Source organism: Pseudorasbora parva, chromosome 19 (genome assembly GCF_024679245.1).
Source record: "Pseudorasbora parva isolate DD20220531a chromosome 19, ASM2467924v1, whole genome shotgun sequence".
Taxonomy (NCBI): Eukaryota; Metazoa; Chordata; class Actinopteri; order Cypriniformes; family Gobionidae; genus Pseudorasbora; species Pseudorasbora parva.
The window spans coordinates 10,196,851-10,209,047 of record NC_090190.1 but is presented as its reverse complement, the minus strand read 5'-3'; the positions used below and the strand labels follow the sequence as shown (position 1 = coordinate 10,209,047).

Here is a 12,197-nt window from a genome sequence, read left to right as displayed (position 1 = left end):
TGAGTCCTAATTGGTCATAAAGGTCTCATACAAATCATTTTAGGGATGTGTTTAAAGTCTACATAAAGTACATTCATTTCAGTTTTAATTACATGTTTCTCCTTAAGAAGTGCAAAAGCATTACAGTAATTGAATAGAACAGTATATCACCATGGTATATGTCCAAATACCAAGGTAAATGTAGGTACTTTTAAAAGAACAACTATAAAAACATACCCTATAAGTCAAGTATCGGTCTGTAACTTACTCTATCCGCTTATTAAGTCGTGACATAAGGAATGCCGTTTCCGGGTCAAAGCCTCAACTCGTTTCACTTGAGAATGCCATTGACGCCCGTTTATGACCATTATTTTTTCATATTAAACATCAAACATTTTAAAAAAGTTAAACATTTTAAATACTTACAGTCTAAACAACATTTTCTATGGTCACAGCGTTACAGACATTAAAAAGACGAATCACTGTCTGGCCATCTGGAATTTTGGTATGGAGAAAAAGATTATTATTATAACTTTTTTTAATACTATTACACCACATTGTGTGTGTATATTAGCACCGTTTGTAGTTTTTCTTGTGGTATAAGTTTGGACCCGGAAGCGCTGCCGCGTGACGTCAGCCTTAACAACCGAATATAAGTCACTACCACCTGCTGAGAGAAGCAATCCTTCCAAAAAGGCCAATCACAAGCAATGTTTATCAGTATCCCACGCTAACAATCAGCAGAGGAATGTACACGTGTTGTCTACACACACACACACACACACACACACACACACACACACACACACACACACACACACACACACACACACACACACACACACACACACGTTTGTTTTTTTGTTTTTGTGACATATGAGGACATTCCATAGGCGTAATGGTTTTTATACTGTACAAACCATATTTTCTATCCCCTTACACTGCCCCTGCCCCTAAACCTACCCAACATTCTGCATACTGTCTAAAAAAACTCATCCTGTATGATTTCTAAGCATTTTAAAAAGTGGGGACATGGCCAATGTTCTCGTATTTCACCCTCTCCTTGTAATACCTGTGTCATACCCATGTCATTATACACATTTGTGTCCTCATATGTCACAAAAACGCACGCACACACACACACACACACACACACACACACACACACACACACACACACACACACACACACACACACACACACACACACACACACACACACACACTGTTTTACACAAACATATAATCACATTTAGGCCACATTTTGATAATTTAAAATTCAAATAATGGCACTAGGCTATATAAGTTATAATTCACCCAAAAATAATATTAATACTATTAAGTCATGATTTACCAAACATGCATGATTATTCTTTCTGAGGAAAGGAGAATAAAAAAAGTTTCATCTGTTTTTGTCCACTGGACCCCCTGACTTTAATTACAGGTTGAAAACAAACTACATATTCTTAATATTTTCTTTTGTTTTTCAAATAACAGTAGGGTGAGTAAATGATAACCATTTTTTTTTTCTTTTTGTGTAAACTCTCCAAAGAGCTGAACTATCAGCAGCAGAAACCAGTCACATCTTGGCATTTAAGAACCTTACACTACTATCTTACTCTCCTTTCTTTGCTGTATGTTATCCTTCTCCCTTTACCTGTGGATCTTTTGCACACCACAAACAGCTTAACATCTGACACCTACCCTGGATTTCTCATCAGCCCAAGGCTCTCTTGACCCCTCCTACTTGTTTCAGACACTGTTTTGACACAGCCTTTGATTCCCTGCAGGTTTGGACTATACGGACCTGTGATATACTGCCCCGAAGAGAGGTGACTTCACCCCACCCTGTTCCTCTTTCTCCTTTTGTTTCTCCTCCTCTGACACACTCACAATGCCCTCTCGTATATATCATAGAGGGGAGAGGAGTCAGTGAACGGCGAACCGTTCTTGTCCTCTCTCATTGTTCATCTCCAATGCTCTCAGTCTGACAAACTTCTGGCTCAACTCCCAATTTTTCTGCCTGAAGAATCTCAGCCATCCAGGACTTAAAAAAGTGAATACACTATACTGTTGTGGCACTTTAGTGGAAAAATATATTTATATATTTCAACTTTTAAATTAAAATAAAATTGTATTTTGATGCAAAAAAATGAGTTGTATTCACTAACCTCCTGAAAACCAGTTAAACCAGCCATTCAAATCCATTCAAGCATGATTGTCTTTATGAGTGAGTTATTGTTTTAAAATAAATCATGTGATTTATTCAAATGACTCACTCATAAAGACAGTCACTTGTTTTGTTTCTGAATAAATCAGCATTTTTGAACAAATCAGTGTAATGAATGATTGGATTGAGCCACTCATTAGACACTTGGCGCCACCTACAGGTGTAATGATGTACTTGCAGAAAGAGTCACTGAAATTCCCACAAATGCTGACTGACGCATACATATAGTAAAAAGTGCTATCTGGCCATAGCTAATCTAATATAAAAATAATGTATGTGGTGTAGTTAAGTGCACATATATATCTTTAAGGCATGTTCAGAAATTACTAAGAAAATACTTTTATTCAGGCACATTAAATGGATGAATGAGTGGATTGGAAATCTATACACTCTAAAAAATGCTGGGTTAAAAACAACCCAAGTTGGGTTGAAACTGCACCGACCCAACAATTGGGTTATTTTAACCCAATGGTTGAGTTGTTTTAACCCAATGGTTGAGTTGTTTTAACCCAGTGGTTGGGTTAAATGTTGCTTAAGACAACCCAATTGCTGGGTAAGAATAACTCAACCATTGGGTTAAAACAACCCAATTGTTGGGTCGGTGCAGTTTCAACCCAACTTGGGTTGTTTTTAACCCAGCATTTTTTAGAGTGTATAGATTATATGTATGCATGCTAATTAACAACACTTACCAAGATACTGGCCCTTTCCTTCTCTGAAGGGTGGCCCGACAGGCCCCTTCATCATGGGCTGCACGTATTTCATCTGAGGCATGGGGGCGTAACCTCCACCCAGGACATGATTCCCCAGCATTAGCAGGACACAGAGCACTGTCAGCATTGTCATCGGCCTCTGAGATCACAAGCTTCCAAACTACAAAGAAAAAAAGATAGCTGATTAACTTAGTTTGGATCAAACAACCTATTTACATCAGTATTTTAGCTCACAATCCTTTTTGCCTTTTAAAAATGTCCATACTTAATAGGGATCTGATAAAAATTCCAATTTTAAATGCAATAAAAAAATCCAGGTTTGCTGCGCTCGTTTTTAGGACTGTTTATATATCAATATGGATATAAAATAATAATAACAATATTGTTTATAATAAATTAAATTACTAGAAAAACTAAAGAAATATTAGTTAAAAAATACAATTTTAAAATGTATATTTATGACTTTATTTCTTCAAATGTCATCAAACTTGTTTTTGCGGTGTGGAGCAGCATTTACTGCAAACCGAGCTGCTCTCAGACACTGAGCTGTACTCTGTTAAATAACACTCGGTTTCACTAAATCACAGCTTTCGTAATAAGATTTCACTAAGCCATAATGTGATTTGATTTTTATTTTGATTAATTGTGCAGCCCTAGTGCTGGGCACAGAGGTAAAGAGTACCTGAAAACCGTAAAAGAACAGATACCTTACAGCGAAAAGGACTCCATTACAAGTTACAAGTCTCATCACTGCAAAAAATGCTTTTCTTACTTAGTATTTTGTCTGGTTTCTACAAATTTGCTTATAGAAAAGCTTGTTTTGTTTTTTTTGCAGTGCAATTCCAATACTGCTCGGGTAAAAGTCTTTATTAGTACTTAAATACAGCACCTAAAAGACATGCCAGTGATAATAATAAACACTTGATTTGTAAGAAGAGAAATCATGTTATTTTCTAAAATCAAAATAAAACTGAACACCTCAATATTGCAACAAACCACAGTCAATACAACAGAAACAGTAAAGCTCGAGTGCACAAAAAGGCCATAAGTAAACCAATATCCTTTAAAAACATCTTGTCAGTATAGCGGATAAAAAAAATGTATGTTAAGTAAAATGAAATAGTCAAAGTCTCCTTACGTGCTGGTTTCAGCCTCATCACAGGCTCTAGTCATGAGCTTATCTCATAAATCACACCTGCGGTTCAGCAACTGCCTGCTAATGCACTCGCATTCACAAAAAGTGAAAGCACACAAGATATAGTACCTTCAATACCCTTAGATGGTGATATTCCTTCTTTATGGCAGAAACAAACTGCTGCAGAAAAAGTTAGGTGCCATGCAGAATGTAATGTGTAAATTGCATTACTCATCACTAGGGTTGGTTACCGAAACCCGGTGCCAATATAGCACCGATACCTATACAACCGGTATGTACCGGACCGAATCAGAACGCATTTTGGCTGGCGCTGAGCCAGAGATAGACGCACTCAGCACTCATCACATATCACAATGATTCAGTGTTTTCAACCACATCATGTTTATTTTAGGTTTCAGACATTTAAATGCACATAAGTAGCAATAAAAATGATGTCTATGGAAGTGGCAATAACTCCTTTCTAACCGTTATAATTTGACTGTTTTATTCATATCAGACACACATTATATAAGTTACTATATAGTTTACTCTGTTCTTCTTGGTGTTCACTGGTCACGTACTTTCATGTATTTCGTGAGACGAGGATGAATTTACGCAATGTAAATCCGACAGATCCAATTCTCTGAGGCGCAAACTGACATGGCAGCGCCCATCGTGCATTATAGATCAACTAACATCCTTAGGACAAAACACATTCACTTACACATATTTGAAAATCAGAATATCAGACAGCTCATAGGTAACAAATTTGTGAATATTTTGAATAAAAAAGAACACAAAAACGAAATAAACTGATACAACTGAGCTGTCATACAGCTGCTGTGTGTCATGTGAGAAGCACAACGCTTTCCATGGAAACAATAAGGCCATGGATTCTAAAATATTTAGCCAGAGAATATGGTCATATTAATGAAACATAAAAACTGAAGCTGGTTTGCAGCAGACCAAGAATACAGACTACTTTTCTGTTATTAGTGCTGTAATATCACTAGTATTAGTGCTGTTATTTAGTGTTAAATTAGGCCTAGTGGCTTAGCTTTTACTGTGAATTTAAGTAAATTGTGTTTTGTATGTATTTATATATTTAAGTATACTTTAGACTTATAATAAATTGTTCAATTTAAAGAATACAAAATAAATAAACAAAAAGCCATTCTTTAATGTCATCGCCTGTCGTTTTGTCGCTCTTTTTTTTTTTAAGTATCGGTTCAGGCACCGTTTAGGTACGGTTTTAAAAGGTACTGGTTTGGCACCGGAATCGTAAAAGACCCAAACGATACCCAACCCTTCTCATCACAAATGTATTGGAGTAAAAAGTACATTATTCATAAATGTAGTCAAGCAGAGAGTAAAAGTTGCTAATATATTTGATACTCTAAACTACAAAGTAACCAAAAAATTTTTTTATGAACAATAACAAATTTTTTTGAACAAAAACAAAACATTTACTCAAATACTTTACGGGTGACATTATGTTAAGAGCCTGATATACTTTAAGCTACATCAATATACTTTAATTACATGGTGTGATGTAATTTCACACAAAATCAGGCCAAAATGAAGTTTGTTTTTGGGAGCTTGAGCTGTTAACACCTTTGAACTACCATTCATCTGTGGCGATTACATAGGTAGGTGTGCTTTTAAGCCTTTTTATGGTGGAAATCGAGGCATCTTGTTGTCATGTAAAGGCCCTGTTCATCTTCATTTTGTGTCTGTTAAGAGGCACAAAGACACCCTTTACCGTTTTAGCTGAGTGGGGGCTCTGGGCATTAACTGTAACAGCTCCGTGTTGCAAGAACCAATCCGGTTAGTTTTTTTTCTATAGACTGTACTCACAAAGATATAACTATCAAGATAAACTTAAAATTTCCCCAGAGTTGTCCTTTAAAGGGTTACTTCAGCGATTAGCATATGGCTTTGTATCAGTAGAAACCCTGAAGTATAATCAAATGATTGTGCTTTCCCTCCTCATATCCCCCTGAGACAAGAGATTTATGCATTTTATTTCTGGAAAAATTCCTCCTATGATGCAAATTGACGATATTTGCATCATAGGAGGAATCTTTGGAATAAGGCTAAAGACTACAGCCAGCGGAGGGAGCCATTTCCGCATGTTTTGAACTCACGCATGGGGGATGGGTTACACTCAGCTCGCAGGGAGAGCTCAGCAGGCAGCTGCAGGCACTCATTTAAACGGAGCTATGGTGAGCAATGTAAGTGTTTTAACTTCTCAAATTAATTTCTATGAAAGTTAAGCTTGCAAAGGCATGAACTGAAAAGCGCCAGACTGAACTCGCGTTGTGAATGTATGCCGCGAGTGTAGTCGTGATTACCTCAGCTCTCATCACGAGCTGATTTCTCTCACTCCTGCAGTTAGTGTTCAGTGCTGTGATACTCGCGCGGTGACTCACTCATTATATTTAACAGACACGTTCAGGTTTTAATTGTAGTGTCTTCAACTCAGTCACAGTAATCCAGTAGGTGGCTTTGGGAATGGCCTCACAGAGCAGCGAAGCATTCTGGGAATTGTGGTCTTTCATCCCCATGAGACAAAAATACATTTTCTGTCTTTTCTCAGTCTAGAAGGCACCAAATTCAAAAATAATTTCACATTTCTACTACATTGATGACCCAGTTTAAATACAGATTCATCTTCCCAGCGCTGAAGTACCCCTTTAAGTGCATAAAATAGGGCCCATTACAGTGCTGGTCACGTGTTTCGAACTTCTTTTTACCCCTTAGGTAAGAACAAAACAGAACTTCATTATCGGGGCCTTCATTGCATAATGTTTTCATCTCCTCTTATAGGCCAAGTTCTTTTACTCCATGTTCTTCATTTTTGGATACCTGATTGAGCATTCAGTTTCTCTTCACACTCACTCCCGTTTATATTGGCTTTACCAATGTGCTCGATTGGATTTCAAAGTCCTACGCCAGTCAGCATTACTGCTAGTAGTTGTAATACTGAGTGACAGTGGCATACATAAATGTGCTAGCCTGATCAGTGATGCCTGGCACGTAACATAGCACATGAAAGTTCTTCTCAGCTACCACATGGGCTACAAAGCACTGAGAAAATAACCCCTAACACCGGTCCAAAACTGAAAAAGCAAAAGTAAAGCCCATCATGTTAAACTTTAGAAGTGAAGTGTTATTTTAGGCCTTGTTTCAGTACGTTGTGGAAAAATCACTGAATCTTTGGGTTCAGTTTTTGGGTTTAGACAAGCAGCCTTGTCAGAGGTACATGGTCTCACTCGAGGGCCTGCAGAGATGCTTACAATAAGAGCCAGGAGGATCTTCCTACACGGCTGGCTGTCGGATGGGTCACTGGGTAGAGTTATTGACCCCATACAAATTACACCTGGGCGATGAGGTATGGATGCCAAAGCCTAGGTAGGGCTCAGTGCCTCAGCGTTTGTTTAACCAGTCATTCCCCAAGACAGCTGCAGCTGTTTGCTTTAATTTACTGCAGGAAGGAATGATAATTTCATCCTCATGTTACTCGCACCAAATATTTACACAGGTTTGATCAGGTGCATGGAGAGGCTGGCTGGGAGAAGAGGGTGCTGATGGCATCATGTTGGGTTTCAACAGTGGGGATATTGAAGATGTCAGAATACTCCGGTCTGTCTGCTGTCTGTTCTGGCATTCTCTTGAGTGCTTAACATGGTTTGAGATTTGGAACAAGGAAAATGAAATATTCTTAAAGGGGATAGTTCACCCAAAGCTGAAAATTTGTCATCATTGACAGAAAAATAATGTCATCCCAAACTGGTATGACTTTCTTTAATCTGGGAAATATGAAATAAAATGTTGCGTTTTTCTCCATACATTGAAAGTCAATGGGATCCAGTGTTGTATTGGACCCCCTGACATTCATTGCATGGACAAAAACAGTTAAAAACATTCTTCCAATTATTCAATTTTTGTGTGTGTTCCACAGAAGGTTTATTAAAGTGAAGCAAGTATAAATACAAATACTTTACTAAAGTAAACAAAATATTACATTTACTGTTTTATTATTTTATTGTATATGAGCAGAGTTTGTAATTCTGGATGTCTAAATACAGCTTATTTTTTATTAATCTTTTATAAATATCAAATACATAATCTAATTAAATATATAATCTGGCACAAAATATTGCGATAACCACAGAAGAAAGTAAATCATACAGGTTTTGAATGACACCAATTTGAGTAAATTAATAATAATAAAAATGACCCCCTGACATTCATCGCATCGACAAAAACTGTTAAAAACATTCTTCCAATTATTCATTTTGTGTGTGTGTTCCACGGAAGGTTTATTAAAGTGAATCAAAAACAAATAAAAAACCTTTACTTTAGTAAGCAAAATATTACGTTTACTGTTTTATTATGTTATTGTATATGAGCAGAGTTTGTAATTCTGTATGTCTAATAACAGCTTATTTTTTATGAATCTTCTATAAATATCATACATAATCGAATTAAATATGTAATCTGGCACAAAATATTCAGATAACCACAGAAGAAAGTAATTCCTACAGGTTTGGAATGACACAAATTTGAGTAAATGAATAATAATAAAATAAAAATAAATACAATTTTTAAATTTTAGTACACAAAAAAAAATTCTTAACAGATATTTTCTTCATATTTTCTAACTTAAATTACAAATATGTTGTGTTCCAAAATAACATTTTGTTTTCACAACAATTTGTTTTCTTAAAAATCATCATGTTTATAGTTAGGATAACTAAAACTATATATAGTTAAGATGTTACAATCAAATAAATCAAATATAAAGCATTACAACACTATTACTATTTACTAATATTATACTATTAATAATACATATTAATATTTAGACTCTTTCTCTAATGAATCTGACCTCAGGCATATTTATGACCAGTTGTTGTTCCCCACACTACACATCACACCCGGATGAACTGTCCTGTGCTCTGATTAAACGTGGCAGGTAGTTTATTGATTGAAACGTCTACCAATCCTTCACTTTTGTACACCGTGTCCTCCCAAGAGTGCTTAACCTGTGAAGCTTAAAGTCTGCTGATCTTAAATTCTGTCCAAAAGCACACTGACATCCTATCCGCGGCCTTCACAGTTCGCAGGTTTTGGTTTGCCGGTCTCAGTGGACCTGGCCAAGCCAAGACACATTCATAACCTACCTCACTTCCTATTTCAATGTGCTGTGACAGCTGAACTCTCTCTCACAACCGCAGGTTTGAACACAGAAACTCACTAGTCAGCCTGACTGCATCTGCAAGCATGAGACTTACAGGTCAGCTCAACTTTCTCCACAGTGCCACAGCTCAGCAAGAGGCTCTTTAAATTCTAACCAAAGGTTAATGGTTAATGGTGCCCCTCTCTCAAATATAAACCATTTCCACAGTTTAAACAGTAAGAGTCTCCTGTAAGGATCATATCAAAGTCTGTACACATTCCATGCACTTTCCGGAAAAATATCTTAAAAAGTCTTTTTTTTTTCTCCAACAAATGGACAGTGAAAGAAGGTTTCTTTGATTTATTCTGTATGGGCTTTAAGATTTTTGTAAGGGTTAATGTTGGATGTCTAAATAACCTCCTGGGACCCATGAAATAGACTTTTATCCACTGTAGTGGATATTAGAAATTCTCTGACACCATTTACTTCTCCTTGGTGTTTAAAAATGACTGACATTAGTGATCAAATTTAGCATTCTTATGGAAATATGATAACATTTTGTAATCATCATTTAAATCTGATTCATTTTTAAATAGTTTATTATTAATCAGCATCTCAGGAAAATGGTATGGGTTTTCTAATCAAAATATGACTTTCTGTAACAAAACAGGATATTGATTTTATACATGTAACAGAACTTAAATCCTGTTTATTAGGCCTTTTGGAGACAGGTGAATAGGGAAAGAAATTAAATATCAATTTACTCTGAAATATTAGATACTGTTATATGTATATTATTGAACGGGAAAACTTATATATGCCCATTTTACCCACATATTGCATAAAGTAAAATGTTATATCAATCCATTCCATTATATCTCTCATAACATAGTTGAAATAATCTTAAAACAAAGTTTGTTTGAACTGAAACCTAAAAAGTGATGGAACCCATTGTATTTGCCTATACATGTTTTTTTTTAAAACAACTCCTGAAGTCCACTACAGAGGAAATAGCATAATAAATTAATAAAATATCATTTTTCAAAAATGTTTTATTTGTTTCTTATGCTCTAAAAAATATAATTACATGAAAAACAAAATACTGGGTCCCAAAAAATTAAATAAAATTAAGCTTAAAATATAAACTTTCTTTAACATTAATTTATTGATGTTTAATTTCTAGTAATGAACTAAATATTTAAATCTACATAATGTGTGCTCACATGCATGCACAAAAACACGCACAATGGCCCTCATTTATCAAAAGTGCGTACACCAAATTTCCAGCGTACACCTTGCGTACACCCAAACCCACGGTGACTTCGAGATTTATCAATATGGACGTTGGCGTACGGCACGCTCAAATCCTACGCCAGCTCAGGAGGTGGTGTACGCACGTTTGAGTTAGTGGGAAAATGCGCAGAAAAGCAATTCCTAACACCACAAAACGCACTGACAAGATATGCTATATGATACACTGTTAAAAACCACAACAACAACATTTAGTGTTTATTTTTGTGTAACATGAACGTCAATGTTTAATTTGTGTGACTTTACCAAAATGTTTGATCTGTAGGCATATGTATTCCTCCAGTCGCGAGCCTGTGCGCTTTACCTGACGTTTCAGGCCCGCCTGGCCCAGCAGCTGCGCACGGACTGGGACTAAAATAATTCAGACTGACAAAATAATAAAAATGGCCTTCTTCTTTTAAATAATAATAAAATCAATAAAAACGGCATTTTCTTCTAAATAACAAGCGTCATTAAGAATAATAATCATAATAATAAGAAGAAGAATCTTACAAATTGTCATGTAATTATTAATGTGAATGAATCTTACTCCACATCACATCATCATCACTATTGTACACCCCAATACATGCCGTGATACGAAATTAAATGCCAATTGTTTCAAAACGTGCTGTAAAATAATGCATTGGGATGGTCATTTATCATCCAAACAGCTATTTAAACTGCTGGAGTGCGCTTCTCAACCCCCACACTAACAGTAGCTACTCGTAATTTGGGTCCATATTTTGTTTTTGTGAGCGCCTTTAATCCCACTCTTTAAACTCCCAAATAAAACAATTTCGGGTTTTTTTCCACTTCCCTGGTGATGGTCTCGATGGGCGCATCTCAATCATCTCAATAGTTCAGTAGTCAGAGCACTGATCAGGGAGTCAGCCCGTTGACTTATGTCCTAATCAGTGCCCTGACTAGTGGACTAAAGAGATGATTGAGCGCGCCCGATCTCCACGTCGGAGAAGTTTCGTTTCTTTGCCGTCTTCTGTGTGTCCATGGCGTAAAATGAGGGCGTGGGAGAGGCGGAGACTTGAATATATAGGGGCGTGTTATTCTAATGACGATCGTTTTCAGCCGCGGGATTTATCAAGGGCAAGTATTGCGTACACCTGAATTGCAGAGGTGCGCACAGTTTCATAAATCAGGCGGTGAGAGGAGTGTAAGCATAATCTTACGCCAACATATACACCCGTTTCTACGCAAGATTGATAAATGAGGGCCAATGTGTTTATGTTTTATGGTGACATTCCATAGACATAATCATTTTATACTGTACAAACTGTATATTATATCTCCTAACCCTACCCATCACAGAACATTTTCTGCATTTTTATATTTTCAAAAAACATCACTTTAAAAAAAATGTCCCCTCAAGAACAAGGATTTTGAATATTGCCATCCTTGTCCCCATATCATAGGGTTTACCAGAACCCAACCCTAACCCTACCCCTAAACAAACCCTTACAGATAACTTGCTGCAATTTTACATTTAAATAAAACATGTGGTATTGTATTATAAAACCATGAATTAAACATCAATTCAGATCATATCAAGTATTAGGAAAATATTTTTAAATTATGAAAAATAGCTAAATTACTATTTTGTTTGGAACTATCAAGAAGTTCAAGAGCTCTGAGGCTGGACAAGCCAAA

The 12,197-nt window shown here is 36.3% G+C and overlaps 1 protein-coding gene across 4 annotated transcripts in view; it reads right to left on the bottom strand.

Moving 5' to 3' along the window:
- Positions 1-12,197, bottom strand: part of col8a2 (collagen, type VIII, alpha 2) — a 157,892-nt gene that overhangs the window by 5,448 nt on the left and 140,247 nt on the right. For all 4 annotated transcript variants that reach the window (XM_067426245.1, XM_067426244.1, XM_067426243.1 and 1 more), the window contains one exon: positions 2,902-3,082. In XM_067426245.1, coding sequence (XP_067282346.1) covers positions 2,902-3,055 — 154 coding nt within the window. In that variant the 5' untranslated portion in view covers positions 3,056-3,082. The remainder of the gene's footprint in view (positions 1-2,901; positions 3,083-12,197) is intronic.